The 17407-nt window shown below is 41.8% G+C and overlaps 1 protein-coding gene across 6 annotated transcripts in view; it reads left to right on the top strand.

Moving 5' to 3' along the window:
- cdk19 (cyclin dependent kinase 19) overlaps positions 1 to 13856 on the top strand; it is a 308467-nt gene extending 294611 nt beyond the window's left edge. For all 6 annotated transcript variants that reach the window (XM_068027312.1, XM_068027313.1, XM_068027309.1 and 3 more), the window contains one exon: positions 7986 to 13856. In XM_068027312.1, coding sequence (XP_067883413.1) covers positions 7986 to 8108 — 123 coding nt within the window. In that variant the 3' untranslated portion in view covers positions 8109 to 13856. The remainder of the gene's footprint in view (positions 1 to 7985) is intronic.
- The last annotated feature ends 3551 nt before the right edge of the window (positions 13857 to 17407 follow it).

The following is a 17407-nucleotide window of genomic DNA, read 5'->3' as shown; positions in this document are numbered from 1 at the left end:
TGCTTCAGTATCTGAGGAGTTGCGATTGGTACTGAACATTGTGCAATCATCAGTGAACATCCCGTCTCTGACCATATGATGGAGGGAAGGTCATTGATGAAGCAGCTGAAGGTGGTTGGGCCTAGGACACATCCTGAGGGATGTCCTGGGACTGAGATGATTGACCTCCAACAACCACAACCATCTTCCTTTGTACTAGGTATGGCTTCAACCAGCGGAGAGTTTTCCCCTGATTCCCATTGACTCCAGTTTTGCTAAGGCTCTTTGATGTCATACTCGGTGAAATGCTGCTTTAATGTCAAGGGCAGTCACTCTCACCTCACCTCTGGAGTTCAGCTCTTTTGTCCATGTTTAGACCAAGGCTGTAATGAATTCAGGAGGTGAGTGTCCATGGCAGAATGCAAACTGAGTGTCAGTGAGCAGGTTATTGCTGAGAAAGTACCACTTGATAGCCCTGTTGATGACCCCTTTCATCACTTTGCTGATGATCGGGAGTAGACTGATAGGGCAGTAATTGGCCGGGTTAGATTTTTCCTGCTTTTTGTGGTCAGGACATACCTGGGCAATTTTCCACATTGCCGGGTAAATGCCAGTGTTGTAGTTGTACTGAAACAGCTTGGCTACGGGCACAGCTAGTTCTGGAGCACAGGTCTTCAGTACTATTGCCGGAATGTTGCCAGGGCCCATAGCCTTTGCAGTATGCGGTGCCTTCAACCATTTCTTGGTATCATGTGGAGTGAATTGGATTGGCTGAAGACTGGCATCTGTAATGCTGGGGACCTCAGGAGGAGGCCGAAATGGATCATCCACTTGGCACTTCTGGCTAAAGATGGATGCAAATGCTTGTCTTTTGCACTGATTGTCCCAATCTATATGAAGATTAAAGTTGCCCACAATTATTACGTTGCCTTTCTTACAAGTTCCAATAATTTCTAGTTTAAAGCTCTGTCCAACAGTATAACTACTGTTACGGGGCCTATAAACTACTCACACCAGTGTTTGCTGATTCTTGCTATTCCTAATTTCCACCCATATTGTTTCTACTTCATGATCTTCTGAGGCCAGATCCTTTCTAACGTCCTTATGTCATCCTTTACCATCTGTGCTACCCCTCCTTCTTTGCCATTCTGGCTCTCTTTCTGAAATATTGTGTGCCATGGAATATTTACTTCCAACCTTGATCACCATGTAACCATGTCTCTGGAATGGCGATTAGATCTAAATCATTTACCTCTATTTGTGCCACTAGTTCATCTGTCTTCTTCCAGATGCTTCACACATTCAGATAAAGAACCTTTAATTTCACTTTTTTACTTCAATTCCCTGCAATGACTTTATTCGCTGATGTACAATTTTTGTTAAACTCTCTGTCCCTTCCAGCCCCATTCTGCTTGACCACAACGCTATACTGTTCTGATGCCTCGACCTTTCCCTTTGGATTTCTAAATCCCCCTTCAACCAAACCCTCCAACCCAGCGGGTTCTGACATTTTTTTAAAAAGCCGGACGGAAACCCTGAGTCTATTGGGAAACAGCTGTTCCCAATGTCAGTGACTGTCAGCTTTGAAACTGACACGATCTTTTTTGAAAGAACTGACTTTTCAAATAACTTTAAAAGAGTGTTCCACTCTCTGCAACTGTGTGAGAGAGAGGGTGGAAAGAGGGAGAGAGACAGAGAGAGGGGGGAACAGAGAGGGGGGGGGGAGAGAGAGAGGGGGGCAGAGGGAGAGAGGAGCGCAGAGAGAGAGAGAGAGCATGGGGCGGGTAGAGAGAGAGAGAGGGAACAGAGAGACGGGGACAGAGAGAGCAGGGAACACTGAGCAGGGAACACTGGAGACATGGGGCGGGAGGTTGGAGAGAGGGGTGGGAGAGATAGAGAGGGGGGTGGAGAGGGACAGAGAGAGGGGGGGAGAAGGAGACAGAGAGAGGGGGGAGAGGGAGACAGAGAGAGGTGGGAGAGAGAGAGAGACAGAGAGGGGGTGAGAGAAAGTCAAAGAGTCATTTACTTACGGCACAGAAGGAGGCCGTTCTGTCCATTGAACCCATGCCGGTTCTCCACTGAGCTGTGCAGTCAGTCCCACTCCCCAGCTCAATACCCATAGCCCTGCAAGTCTATTTCTCTCAGGTGGCCTTCCAACTTCCTTTTGAAATCATTGATCATCTCCACTTCCACCACCCTTGTGGGCAGCGAGTTCCAGGTCATTACTACCCGCAGTGTAAAAAAGTACTTCCTCATATTCCCCCTGCATCTTTTGCACAAAACGTTCAATCCGTGTACTCTAGTCCTAGAGGGGAAGGAAGAGAGAACGTGACGCACACACACACACACACACACCGCAGGGAGAGGGGGAAGAGAGATCAAGGTCTCTCCGGAAAGTTGACATCTATCCAGAATACTCTGCGTCACTACATCAAGTGTGCATTAGTCTTCTCATTTAAAGCTTCTTCACTAAAATGAACAGTTGTTGTTTTTGTATTATTAGTAAGATAAATTTTTAATGCCTTTATCTTATGAAATTTGCTCACCAGCACCCCCCCATGCCAAGCAAAAATCGCGATGCGGCCCTCCGCCCAAAAAGGTTGAACAACCCTGGACTAACTGGTCTATAATTCCCTGGTTCTCCTCTCTCACCTTTCTTAAATAGCAAAATGACATGCACAATTTTCCAGTCTAAAGGAATGTTTCCTAGATCGAGAGAACTTAGGAAGATTGAAGTTAGAGCACCTGCAATGTTCTCACCTACTGTGTCTAAATCCCTGGGATGGAAACCATCTGATCCTGGGGATTTGTCAGTCTTTAGTGCCATTATTTTCTTCATTACTGATATTTTCCTACATTAATTTTATTGAGTCTCTGTCCCTGATTCAATATTAGTATCCTTTTTCCTCTACCATAAATACTGATGCAGAGTAATTATTCAACATTTCCTTCATTTCCTCATTTTCATTAATAATATCACTATTATCAGTTTTGAAGGGGCCCACATTGCACCTGACCACCCTCTTTTTCCTAATTCTAAAAAAAATTGTGTTAATTTTGATATCCCTTGCAAGTTTTGTTTCATACTCCGTTTTTGTAGCTCATACTATCTGTTTTCTCACACTTAGCTGTTCTTTGTTTCTTTCCCATTTGCCAGGATCTGTGCTATTATTTTGCATTTTTGTATGCTTTTTCTTTTAGCTTCATGTTGTACCTTACCTCTTTAGTGATTTACGGCTGGGTTTCTATGGCAAGTAGAGCTATTGCCCCTTAGGGATATAAACTGGTTTTGTATCACAAATTATTTTTGAACACCTCCCACTGATGCTCTGTCGTTTTAGCCATTAACATACTTGCCCAGTTTACTGTGGACAGTCTCTGTCTCATCACATTGAGATCAGCATTACCTAAGTCTAGAATCTTTGTAGCTGTTTCACATTTCCCCTTTCAAATGCCTGCAGAGATAGTGGAAGCATTGGTCATAATATACCAAAACTCACTGGATTACGGTAGGGTACCAGCGGATTGAAAAACTGCTAATGTGATACCCCTATTCAAGAAAGGAGGGAGACAGAAAGCAGGAAATTACAGACCAGTTAGCTTAACATCAGTCATTGGGAAACTGCTAGAGTCCATTATTAAGGAAGAAATAGCAGGACATTTAGAAAAACGTAATGCAATCAAAGAGTCAACATGGTTTATGAAAGGGAAATCATGTTTGACAAATTTGTTAGAGTTCTTTGTGGATATAACAAGCAGAGTGGACAAAGGAAACCAGTAGATGTAATGTATTTGGATTTTCAGAAGGCATTTGATAAGGTGCCACATAAAAGGTTATTGCACAAAATAAGAGCTCAGGGGGTAATGTGTTGGCATGGATTGAGGACTGGTTAACATACAGAAGGCAGAGTCAGGATCAATGGGCCTTTTTCAGGTTGGAAAGCCATAACTAATGGGTGCCACAAGGATCGGTCCTAGGGCCTCAACTATTTACTATCTATATTAATGACCTAGAGGAAGGGACAAAGTGTAGTGTATCCAAATTTGCTGATGATACAAAAATAGGTGGGAAGGCATGTTGTGATGAGGACACAAAGAATATGCAAAGGGATATAGATAGGTTAAGCGAGTGGGCATAAAACTTGACAGATGGTGTTCAATGTGGGAAAGTGTGAGGTAATCCACTTTGGTAGGAAGAATAAAAAGGCAGATTATTATTTAGATGGAGAAAGACTACAAAATACTGCAATGCAGATGGATCTGGGTGTTCTTGTGCATGAAACACAAAAGGTTAGCGTGCAGGTGCAGCAAGTAATTAGGAAGGCAAATGGAATTTTGGCCTTTATTGCTAAGGGGTTAGAGTTTCGAAATAGGGAAGTCTTGTTACAACTGTACAGGGTGTTGGTGAGGCCACACCTGGAGTACTGCATACAGTTTTGGTCCCCGTATTTAAAGAAGGATATACTGGCATTGGAGGCAGTTGAGAAAAGGTTCATTAGGCTGATTCCTGGGATGACGGGGTTGTCTTATCAAGAACGGCTAAACAGGTTAGGCCTTTATTCATTGGAGTTTAGAAGAATGAGAGGTGATCTTATAGAAACATATAAGATTCTAAGGGGGCTTGGCAGGGTAGATGTTGAGAATATGTTTCCACTGGTGGGGGAATCTCAAACTAGGGGACATAATTACAGAATAAGGGGGCACACATTTAAAACTGAGATGTGAAGGGATTTCTTCTCTCAGAGGGTGCTGAATCTCTGGAATTCTCTGCCTCAGAGAGTTGTGGAGGCTTGGTCACCAAATGTATTTAAGGAGGAGGTAGATAGATTTTTGAAATCTCAGGGAGTCGAGGGTTAGGCGGAGCAGGCCCAAAAGAGGAGTTGAGGCCTGGGACAGATCAGCCATGATCTTATTGAATGGCGGGGCAGGCTTGAAGGGCTGAATGGCCTACTCCTGCTCCTATTTAGAACATAGAACATTACAGCGCAGTACAGGCCCTTCGGCCCTCGATGTTGCGCCGACCTGTGAAACCATCTGACCTACACTATTCCATTTTCATATATTCTTATGTTCTTATGTAAATGCTATGTTGAACTCAATGTTCATGCACCATTGGGCTAGTAACTAAATCTGTTTCATTGCCCATTACTAAATCTGATATGGTATGCCATATCAGTCTGTCCATAAATTAACTAATGAGTTGTCACTACCTTAGAGATAGCTGGAAAATCTACCACTTTTGATCTAGGCTAATTCCGGGATGAGGGGTTTGTCTTATGAGGAAAGGTTGAGCAGGTTGGACCTGTACTCATTAGAGTTTAGAAGATTGAGAGGTGATCTTAGTGAAACGTATAAGATTCTGAACAAAGGGTAGAGTGCAGGAGAGATTAAATAACAAAGCTGTCCTGGGACAAAGGCAAAGAGTGTGTTAATGCTTGTGGTGAAAGACAAAGACATTAGTTGAGAGAGAGTGTTAATAGCAGAATAATGAGCAGCTGTGACTACATGAAAAGCAGACACATGGTTAAAAAATAAAATATTTTTTAAAAAGGCCAGTCATGTTCTGAAAAGTACCGCACTTCTGCCCTCACCCCTTCCCCTCCCTCCCAGAATGGTGACAGGGTTCCCTTTGTCCTCACTTTCCACCCCACCAGCCTCCACATCCAGGGAATCATCCTCCGCCATTTCCGCCACCTCCAGTGTGATGCCACTACCAAATGCATCTTCCCCTCCCCTCCCCTGTCAGCATTCTGAAAGGATCGTTCCCTCCGCGACACCCTGGTCCACTCCTCCATTACCCCCGATACCTCGTCCCCTTCCCATGCAATCGCAGGAGGTGCCCTTTTACCTCCTCTCTTCTCACTATCCAAGGCCGCAAACACTCCTTTCAGGTGAAGCAGAGATTTACTTGTACTTCTTTCAATGTAGTATACTGTATTCGCTGCTCACAATGCGCTGTCCTCTACATTGGGGAGACCAAACACAGATTGGGTGATCACTTTGCGAAACACCTCCGCTCAGTCTGAAAGCATGACCCCAAGCTTCTGGTCGCTTGCCATTTCAACACACCCCCCTGCTCTCATGCCCACATTTCTGTCTTTGGCCTGCTCCAGTGTTCCACTGAACATCAACGCAAGCTCGAGGAGCAGCACCTGATTAGGCACTCTACAGCCTTGCAAACTGAACATTGAGTTCAATAACTTCAGAGCATGACTGGCCTTTTTTTTTAATATTTTATTTTTTAACTATGTGTCTGCTTTTCATGTAGTCGGAGCTGCTCATTATTCTGCTATTAACACTCTCTCTCAACTAATGCTTTGTCTTTCACCACAAGCATTAACACACTCTTTCCCTTTGTCCCAGGACAGCTTTGTTATTTAATCTCTCCTGCCCTCTGCCCTATCACACACCTTCCATTTGGTTCTCTTCCTCACCAACCGCCGCCCACCACCCCCGCCCCCCCCCCCAGCTTGCTTAAAACCTGATTCTTTTCTAACTTTTGCCAGTTCTGATGAAAGGTCACAGACCTGAAACATTAACTTTGCTTCTCTCCCCACAGATGCTGCCTGACCTGCTGAGTATTTCCAGCACTTTTTGCTTTTAATTCAGATTTCCATCATCTACAGTATTTTGCTTTTTATTATGTAAGATTCTGAAGTGACTTGACAGGATAGATGCTGAGAAGATGGGTGGAATTTTCTGTTCTCCCCCGCAGCGGGTTTGAAGGTAGGGCGAGCATAAATTCAGGTGGGATGGAGACGGGGGGTGTTCCCGCCTCTGCCGAAGTTTAGTCCGGGATGGGAAGGCTCGTGAATGGCCTTCCCTCACTGCCGCCAATCAAGGCCCTTAACTGGGCAGTTAACGCCCAATTAAGGGCCTCTTGCGGCTGGCCTCTGATTGATTGGCAGCTCTCCAAGGGTGGGACTTCCGACAATGGGTCCTAAATCTTATGGAAGGCCGCCACTGTCCACTTAAGTGCCTGATTGGCAATAAATTTGACAGGCCTTCCAGAGAAGAGGTGACGCAGGGATCTTGGCATCAGTTGCTCCCGACGCCGAGACTCCCGCCATCAGCATAAAATTCCCCCCAGTGTCTCCCCTCGTGGGATATCTAGAACTAGGGGGCACAATTTCAAATTAAGGGGTCTCCCATTTAAGATGGAAATTAGGAATTTCTTCTCTCAGAGGATCATTAACCTTTGGAATTCTCTTCCCCAGTGAGCAGTGGAGGCTGGGTCATTGAATATATTCAAGGCTGAGTTGGACAGATTATTGATCTGCAAGGGAGTCAGGGGTTATGTGGGGCAGGCAGGAAAGTGGAGTTAAGGCCACAAACAGATAACCCATGATCTTATTGAATGGCGGAGCAGGCTCAAGGAGCCGAATGGCCTACTTCTGCTCCTACTTCTTATGTTCTTAACTGTAACTCTGTTGCACATCCCTATATTTAGATATGGCAGTGCAAGGGAATGGACAGCTGAATGGTCCCAGACACTCTTCAGCAGTACTATAAATATCTAATGGATTTTGTTTTAATCCTAGACTAGTGAATTATTTTTGGTCGATGCTACCTCTGCCCTGAAACTGAAAATATTGTTGATTCCACTCTCCCAGTGAATATGGGAGTACTGCTATTGGCAGAGCATATTCTAGTAATCCATGAGCTTCTAGCTGTAGTTCCCCAGCTGAATCACTGCCTTCAGCAGAAGTGGGGTAAGGCATCAAAATCAAAGCTGGGAAAACGTGTATGTTGCTTATATATAAAGGGACTTTTCAGTTGAATTTTTGTTAATGTGGTGATCATTTATTTAATATTTTATATAATATAATATTCTAATTGCCACTGTGGTTAAACTAGCTCTTAAAGCTGCAAGAGAAATTCTTTCCAGAGTTCAGTGTGCAGGCAGGGCAAACCTGGGAAATTGACCCTTTGATTTTTCACTCTAGTGTCAAACAATTGTGGCAAAGCTTGTTGTATTTGACCTTTTGTTTTTGTTTTGTTTGCAGCACTCCGGTACACGTCTGGGTTACCAAAGCAATGTGCAGGGTTCTTCCCAGTCCCAGAGTGCTACAGGATATTCTTCAACTCAGCAGAGCTCTCAGTATTCACACCAGTCCCACAGGTACTGATCAACACTGCTGGAAGAATGGACTGCAAAGGAAAGCCTTCAGCAATATTATGGTAAAAGGTTCCAATGTGAGGAGCCCAATGAACTTGATTAACGCATGTAAATTTTCTTGTAATCAGAAATGTAAACTGGCATTATTTAGCAAAGATTATTCGAGAGAAAATTGTTCACAAAATAATGTTCTGACAGTCTGGAAATTTTCAATTACCAATGCCACTGGGAAGGTTCCAGTCAAGACCATTTCTGTGAAGTTATGTGTAAATATCTTTTAAAAATCAAGATAACTTTGAACCCAGCACTGGAGCTCCTCTACTAAGGAGCAGGTGAAATGTGTTCACTGTTTTTAGAGCACTTTTTGATGCAGTAGCAGGGTTTCCTGTTGCTGGTCCTAAGGTCTAAATGTAGGAATTCTATTTTTTAGGCTGATAGCTTAAAAAATGTTTAAAACACACATACTGTTTTGGTACATCATTAATCGGTTGACTCTTCAAGCACTATATGGTATCATATGGCTGTTTCTGTGTTCTTAAATCAGCTCTTTTAATTGGGACTTCTTTTCATTTTGCTACATATCTAAAATGTTCTGTAGAAATATAATTTTGAAAGTTTTTTTTTATTTGCCCTGTTTAAAAGTTTCAGTTTTAACAATGTTCAGTGTAAAAAGGTTTTAAAAAATGGCCTTGGCAGCAAGTGTGAAAATCATTTTTTTAGTGTTTTAATTCTACAATGCACCGCTTAGTATACACATCAGGCCTCAGCTTTACTCCACATAACCTGCCTGCTGATTACACTGGATGTGCCCAGCACTGCCGAGTAAATTTACTCTTTAGTACTCCCAGGGTAGAGCTTCATGCATTTAGAACAGACATGCAGATTGTGGGTGTGGAGGACAGCATCTGCATTTAGTAACCTGCACAAATTTCCATCCATGAACTATGGGAGGAGAAAAATGTGGAAGCCACGAATCAGTTGCACCAACCTACAAGCCACATTGCTAATACACACTTCCATTAAGCAAAACTTTCTGCAAGATTTTAACTCACTCAAAACACATCCACTTTTTTTTTATTCATTCATGGGATGTGGGCGTCGCTGGCCAGGCCAGCATTTATTGTATACAGAGTTAAAATTGGACTCAATGTCTAGAGCACTAAATTGTAGATGCAACCCTATATTTCTACCACATCTTCTAAAAATTCATCCCGGTGTTTCTCCCATACCTTCATAACAATGTATCCCATCTCTTTGAGCCTCCAGCTGGCCAGTTTCTCAGGGAATCTCTAGTCTCTACAGCTCTTTCTTTTATCAAACCCATATATATTACAGATTTTGTTTAATTTTTAGCAGCAATACACAGCCTCCCAGCGTTCCAGTTTTGTGTGTGTGTGTAACTGCTGCTGCTAATAGCCATAATATCACACAGAAAAAGCCTAAAACCTTCTTCCAAACCAGAGATTAGGTTAAAGTTCTGGAATCTTATTTTTTCCAGCATATATGATTTCCAATGTGCATGGAGGAAAATGTTTACTTTTCTGAACTTTCAGGGCTTCTTATTTTGGGAAATATTTATTCTCCATGCAGTTCTAAACAAAATTCACAGAAGCGTCATCACTGCATTGGATACCATTCACTACAGATTTATTGGAAAAACAATTAGAAGCAGATAAAAGGGAAATTTCTATATTTATGTTAATTCAGTGTCAGTAAAATGTCAGGTCAGGGAATTTTACCTGGTATGTGAGTGCATTTTAACATACAGCAATTCTAAAACAGAAGTCTTTACATGTTTAGACAGTAGTTTACTCCACATCTCTGTTAATGCATTGCAGATGCTTAACAGTTACGACATCTTGAACTTACTACATACACAGATTTGCATTAAATCTACATATCTAATCATATGATATTTTTGGCTGACACTTTTTGCCTCGAGTCCTTTATGAAACCACAGGTATTGAACATAAACTAACTTGATTGTTGGCTTAATTTAAGTACTGCCTAAAAGTCAGGTTCATAATCATGTAGCTAAATCTTCTAAAAAACTAAGAGAAATGAGAGGCAGAATAATTATAGAAATTTATCCATGCATTGATCATTTTGGAATGGTACCTTATCAAGATTAGGGAACAATTGATCCAGGCATTCAGTATCAATAATCTGCATTATTTTAATACCAGTAGAATTATACAAGGCAAAAAATCCTTAATAGCTTATTTTCAGCTCCACTGGTGACAATATTGGCTGCAAGGCTGCAGATGATATTTCATCTGATCACAGCCCTGTGATTATATTCACACAGAATTCAGCATTTCAGCCATCTTAGGAACATTTTATTCAGTTTTATTTAGCCATTCCAACGATCATTGCTTAATTCACATTAGCAAAAATGATGGATAGTTAATCAGTACTCTAAAATTATCAGTCAGAAAGGTCTCCTGGTCCTTTTCATGTTGATTTATTAGCATTTCTGAAAAGCCATGGTAAGATATACTTGAACAATAATATAAACTAGTCCTCATTTACCAAATTTCAGTGAATATATGCCCCTGTTACATTCTGGATTAAAGTCCAGAAAGATGATTATAGCATATGATGACCAATCACCAAATGTTTTAATCATCCTGCGGCCTCCATGGGATTGTAAGTCAGGCCTATGATAGATAGATTTTTTATTCTTTCATGGGATGTGAGCATCACTGGCAAGGCCAGCATTTGTTGCCCATCCCTAATTGCCCTTGAGAAGGTGGTGGTGAGCTGCCTTCTTGAACCACTGCAGTCCCAGTGGTGTAGGCACACCCAGTGTTGTTAAGAAGAGCGTTCCAGCATTTTGACCCAGCAATCTGAGAGAGTGTGTTACTTTCTGATATGTCTACTGTTCAGGCCAAATGTTGATCGTTGCTGAGAATTTGTGCTGCTCAGCAAACAATCTAACCAATATATTTTAACAATTATCTTCTGGTAGTTTTAAAATAAAATATTGTGAAAAGATTTTTTTTTCAAAACATTAGTAAAAACATTGTGCTGTACAATTTAAGAGGCTCTGATGAAGCAACTAACTTAATTTGAGAAATAATTGACCACATTTCAAACCAATTAAAGATAATTTCAGACTGCTTGGGGAACCATTTCAAGACATACAGGCCTATGTGTTGTCCACCTAGCTATTATTGATATTGAGGTAACTGTTTGACAACAACGTGCAGCAGTTAATAAGATATGTTGGACTATTCCTACTGTGCATCATACTTTGGAGTGAACAGTTACAGCTAAATCCTGAAAATTAACCATGCTGCATCTGTAAATATTTACACTATTCTGTAAGCTATCTTTCATGCTTGTAAAATTATCTTAAAAATCCATCACTACTTTCTCAAAAGGGCTTGTGAATTAATAAACTCATGTTGGCAAATGCTGCAGTATGTCTGTTGCTTGCTGCATTTTCAGTAATGGCAATATATTTAGATATATAGTCAAAAGAGTGATTTGAAGTAGAGATTGTATGCCTGTTAGTTGATTCAAATTATCTTAATTTTTAGACATTAATCTCCCACTTCACTACATTATTTACATTGCTTCAAATTATTGGGTGATAGGTAAATTGGCCATTGTAAATTAGGGAATATGGGATTACTGTAGGGTTAGTATAAATGGGTCAGCACAGACTCAGTGGGCCGAAGGGCCTGTTTCAGTGCTGTATCTCAAAATAAAAATAAATAAACAACAAATGACAACTATTAGGATTAGATTGTAGTTGCAGCAATCTGTTTGCTGAAGTCTTTACTGATACTAGACATCCTGTTAAATGAGCAGCAAGGACCATATATGAAGTAGTGTTTTCTGTCTTCTTTCCTCTTTACATTATTCTTTCATTTTCTAACTTATCATACAGCCTGTATTTTTCATCCAATTTCTCAACCTGTATCCATTAGGGTAAAGTGGGTTAAGTTTTGTGGAAATTGAAACACTTTGAGATATCTTTCTCTTCATCAGTAGTTGTAAATATTAGAATTTTTAATTAAATAGGTAATTTTATTACAGGTTATCCAGTAAATCTTGTGTCACTGCAGCAGCATTGATTTAACAAAAGCTGTATATAGTTTTGTGCTGACTTTCCATTTTACTATCAGATTATTTTTGTTTTAAAAAAAGGTTCAACCTTTCTTAAAACACATAATGTTCTTCAAGGACATAAGCAACCATGTGTATTAAATTTGTCTGAAATAAGTTACTTGGTGGTGCTTAAAGAGTTAACTGATTACAAACACAGTGGTCCAAATATTTAGGTTCCTGCACTAATGGTGCTGACATTTCAAACTCGTTTATTGGGGTGATTTTGGAGGGTGTGAGGATTGTTATTCTACTTATGCATATGATGTGTCATTGAACGTTTCTGCAGGTATTGTAAAATTAAATTACAGAGTAGCTTTGAACATACAAGACATTTTATTTTCATTTAGAGATACAGCACTGAAACAGGCCCTTCGACCCACCAAGTCTGTGCTAACCATCAACCACCCATTTATACTAAACCTACATTAATCCCATTACCCTCTCACATCCCCACCTTCCCTCAATTCCTCTACCAATACTAGGGGCAATTTATAATGGCCAATTTACCTATCAACCTGCAAGTCTTTGGCTGTGGGAGGAAACCAGAGCACCTGGCGAAAACCCACACAGTCACAGGGAGAACTTGCAAAGTCTGCACAGGCAGTACCCAGAATCAAACCCAGGTTGCTGGAGTTGTGAGGCTGCAGTGCTAACCACTGCACCACCCACATTCTTGATTTATTGCTACTGGGAATGTTATAATTTAAACACAAATAAACCATTTCAGAGGTTCACAAGAAGCAGTGAAATTGCAAGCAGGGAAAACAACTTGGCCCTGAATTTTCACAAGTTTCACCATAGCTCGTGCTGTAATTCAGCAGATCAGCAGAACCACTTGAGAAGTGATATAAACAGCCACTTACACCATTTGTCCAGATGTTCTGGCAATCGTCCACTAGAGAACCCCTGTGAAAATTTCAGATTTCCTATTGTTAACGTGTTTTATCAGACCATTATGGTAACATGGGGTTATAAAAAAGTGGTCGTTTTAAAATATTGTCTCAAGCAGTGAAAACAGTTTCTGTTCATTTTCCTCCCCTAATTGAACATAAACTCCACATTTGTTTTCTTTCTTTATATTTAACTTTGGTCTTTTGAGACTTGTTTTACATCAAAAAGAAGCTATATTTATAATACTCAATTGAAAAAAACTAACTATTGTAAAGAAATATGATTAACCTTATCAGGGAGGAAGTTGTCGAGCGAGGGAGCCGTGGTTTACTAAAGAAGTTGAAGCGCTTGTCAAGAGGAAGAAGAAGGCTTATGTTAGGATGAGACGTGAAGGCTCAGTTAGGGCGCTTGAGAGTTACAAGCTAGCCAGGAAGGATCTAAAGGGAGAGCTAAGAAGAGCAAGGAGAGGACACGAGAAGTCATTGGCGGATAGGATCAGGGAAAACCCTAAGGCTTTCTATAGGTATATCAGGAATAAAAGAATGACCAGAGTTAGATTAGGGCCAATCAAGGATAGTAGTGGGAAGATGTGTGTGGAATCAGAGGAGATAGGGGAAGCGCTAAATGAATATTTTTCGTCAGTATTTACAGTAGAGAAAGAAAATGTTGTCGAGGAGAATACTGAGATTCAGACTACTAGGCTAGATGGGATTGAGGTTCACAAGGAGGAGGTGTTAGCAATTTTGGAAAGTGTGAAAATAGATAAGTCCCCTGGGCCAGATGGGATTTATCCTAGGATTCTCTGGGAAGCCAGGGAGGAGATTGCAGAGCCTTTGTCCTTGATCTTTATGTCGTCATTGTCGACAGGAATAGTGCCAGAAGACTGGAGGATAGCAAATGTTGTCCCCTTGTTCAAGAAGGGGAGTAGAGACAGCCCTGGTAATTATAGACCTGTGAGCCTTACTTCGGTTGTGGGTAAAATTTTGGAAAAGGTTATAAGAGACAGGATTTATAATCATCTTGAAAAGAATAAGTTCATTAGCGATAGTCAGCACGGTTTTGTGAAGGGTAGGTCGTGCCTCACAAACCTTATTGAGTTTTTCGAGAAGGTGACCAAACAGGTGGATGAGGGTAAAGCAGTGGATGTGGTGTATATGGATTTCAGTAAGGCGTTTGATAAGGTTCCCCACGGTAGGCTATTGCAGAAAATACGGAAGTATGGGGTTGAAGGTGATTTAGAGCTTTGGATCAGAAATTGGCTAGCTGAAAGAAGACAGAGGGTGGTGGTTGATGGCAAATGTTCATCCTGGAGTTTAGTTACTAGTGGTGTACCGCAAGGATCTGTTTTGGGGCCACTGCTGTTTGTCATTTTTATAAATGACCTGGAAGAGGGTGTAGAAGGGTGGGTTAGTAAATTTGCGGATGACACGAAGGTCGGTGGAGTTGTGGATAGTGCCGAAGGATGTTGTAGGGTACAGAGGGACATAGATAGGCTGCAGAGCTGGGCTGAGAGATGGCAAATGGAGGTTAATGTGGAAAAGTGTGAGGTGATTCACTTTGGAAGGAGTAACAGGAATGCAGAGTACTGGGCTAATGGGAAGATTCTTGGTAGTGTAGATGAACAGAGAGATCTTGGTGTCCAGGTACATAAATCCCTGAAAGTTGCTACCCAGGTTAATAGGGCTGTTAAGAAGGCATATGGTGTGTTAGCTTTTATTAGTAGGGGGATCGAGTTTCGGAGCCACGAGGTCATGCTGCAGCTGTACAAAACTCTGGTGAGACCGCACCTGGAGTATTGCATGCAGTTCTGGTCACCGCATTATAGGAAGGATGTGGAAGCTTTGGAAAGGGTGCAGAGGAGATTTACTAGGATGTTGCCTGGTATGGAGGGAAGGTCTTACGAGGAAAGGCTGAGGGACTTGAGGTTGTTTTCGTTGGAGAGAAGGAGGAGGAGAGGTGACTTAATAGAGACATATAAGATAATCAGAGGGTTAGATAGGGTGGATAGTGAGCGTCTTTTTCCTCGGATGGTGATGGCAAACACGAGGGGACATAGCTTTAAGTTGAGGGGTGATAGATATAGGACAGATGTTAGAGGTACTTTCTTCAGTCAGAGAGTAGTAGGGGCGTGGAACGCCCTGCCTGCAACAGTAGTAGACTCGCCAACTTTAAGGGCATTTAAGTGGTCATTGGATAGACATATGGATGAAAATGGAATAGCGTAGGTCAGATGGTTTCACAGGTCGGCGCAACAACGAGGGCCGAAGGGCCTGTACTGCGCTGTAATGTTCTAAAAAAAATTCTAACTTCTTGCTTTTGTTGGGAGAAGGAATATAAGCACTTAAGATTGATGAGATCCTTTGGATGTCATAGTTGGCTGCACCCAATAGCGCAAGAAAGCTAAATTAGCATTACTAATAAACACATGACTTATTTTTTTTTCCATTGGGCAATTATTGCAATGAGTTTGGATTTATCTGGCTCTGACAGATATGGAGACACCCAGAATTTTAAAAGGAGCCCCACAATTGGAGTCAGCACTGAGGCTGGACTGGAGCTGGGACAGAGGCTGTTGCAATTAGGGGAAGGAAAGGGAGGGATTCTTTAGTGCTGTGACTGCGAAAGCAATGTGGGACCCAGCAATTAGATTTGCTCAAAGTCAGTCCTAGCACAGTGTCTAAGAGGGTGTCCGGAAGTAGCACCAAAATGAAACTAAGGAAGTTTCTTTTGAGTGACTATAATAATATTGGCAGTGCTGCTGGGAAGGAAAGGCAGATATAACTTTACCTATGCTCTGAGGAGGGGTTGTGGTGACTGGGACGTCCCTGACAAAGTGCTAACACTTTGCATTACGCAACAAAGATGGAGCCAGCTGATGTGGCACAAGCAATAAAGGCCTGCTTGGATATGAAATTGAAACTCGACCCGAGCCTGACAGAACCACATCCAACCCGACCCGGCCCGAGTCCTTTGATTTTTTCCTGCGCCCGACCTGACCCGACTACCGGAATGAAGTTGATTATATCAAAGAGGTTGTGCTCTACCTTGGAAGGAATCGCTCACTGCAGACCAGTGCGGAGTCTGGATGCACTTTTCCCACCTTGACGTCCTGGCTGTTCAAATTTTGAAGCTTTTCCCTCCCTGAGCAAAAAGCAGCGCTGTGTCCGACCCGGCCCGAGCTCGAATGCCAGACCCGGAAGAGAGACCTAACCTGACCCGAACCCGACACATGTCGTTGGTTCTGGTCGGGTTCGGGTTGGGTAGCTATGCTCCAACGTGCAGTTCACATGTCCCAGGTAAAAGAACAATATGGTAGGAAGGATTCGATAGGTTAGATCAGAGAAACTATTTTCTCTTGGGGAGAAATCAAGAATGAGGGGACATAATCTTAAAATTAGAGCTAGGTCATTCAGAAGTGAAGTCAGGAAAGCAATTTCTTTACACAAAGGGTGTTAGAAGTCTGGAATTCTCTCCCCCAAAAGGCTGTGGATGCTGAGTCACTTGGAGCTTTCAAGACTTATCAATAGATTTTGGTTAGGTAAGGGTCTCAAAAGATACGAACATATGAATTAGGAGCAGGAGTCTGCCATTCGGCCCCAACAAGCCTGCTCTGCCATTTAATAAGATCATGACTGATCTGATTGTGGCCTTGACTCCACTTTCTTGTCTACGCCTGATACCCTTTGACTCCCTTGTTCGTCAAGAATTTATCTACCTGTGCCTTAAAAATATTCAATGATCCTGACTCCACTACTCTTTGGAGAAGAGAGTTCCAAAGACTCACAACCCTCTGAGAGAAAAAAATTCTCCTCATCTCTGTCTTAAATGGGAGACCCCTCATTTTTAAACTGTGTCTTCTAGTTCTAGTCTCTCCCACAAGAGGAAACATCCTTTCAACATCCACCCTGTCAAGTCCCCTGAGGATCTTATACGTTTCAATAAGATCCCCTCTCATTCTTCTAAATTCCAATGGATACAGTCCCAACCTGAGCTAAGGCGGGTAAATGGAGTTTAGGTACAGATTAGCCATCATCTAATTAAATGGTGGAGAAACTCGAGGGATTGAATATTCTACTTCTATTCCTATGTTCCCAATTTCATAAACCAAGTAAGGAGTATTAGTCAAATGGTATCGGATGAATCTTTGAATCTTTTCTTCAACTCAACACCAGAAAACTGAGTTAAAGATATGTCTTTCACATCTGAGTATAGCTTATTTAAATTGTCTTACATTAACCAGTTCAAAGTAAATTAAGTTATGCAAATGAATCAATCCCAGCTGGAACACTGAGTGGAATT

Source organism: Heterodontus francisci, chromosome 3, assembly GCF_036365525.1.
Source record: "Heterodontus francisci isolate sHetFra1 chromosome 3, sHetFra1.hap1, whole genome shotgun sequence".
NCBI lineage: Eukaryota > Metazoa > Chordata > Chondrichthyes > Heterodontiformes > Heterodontidae > Heterodontus > Heterodontus francisci.
Note: the sequence above shows the minus strand (reverse complement) of the source record. Positions and strands in the feature narration are given on the sequence as shown.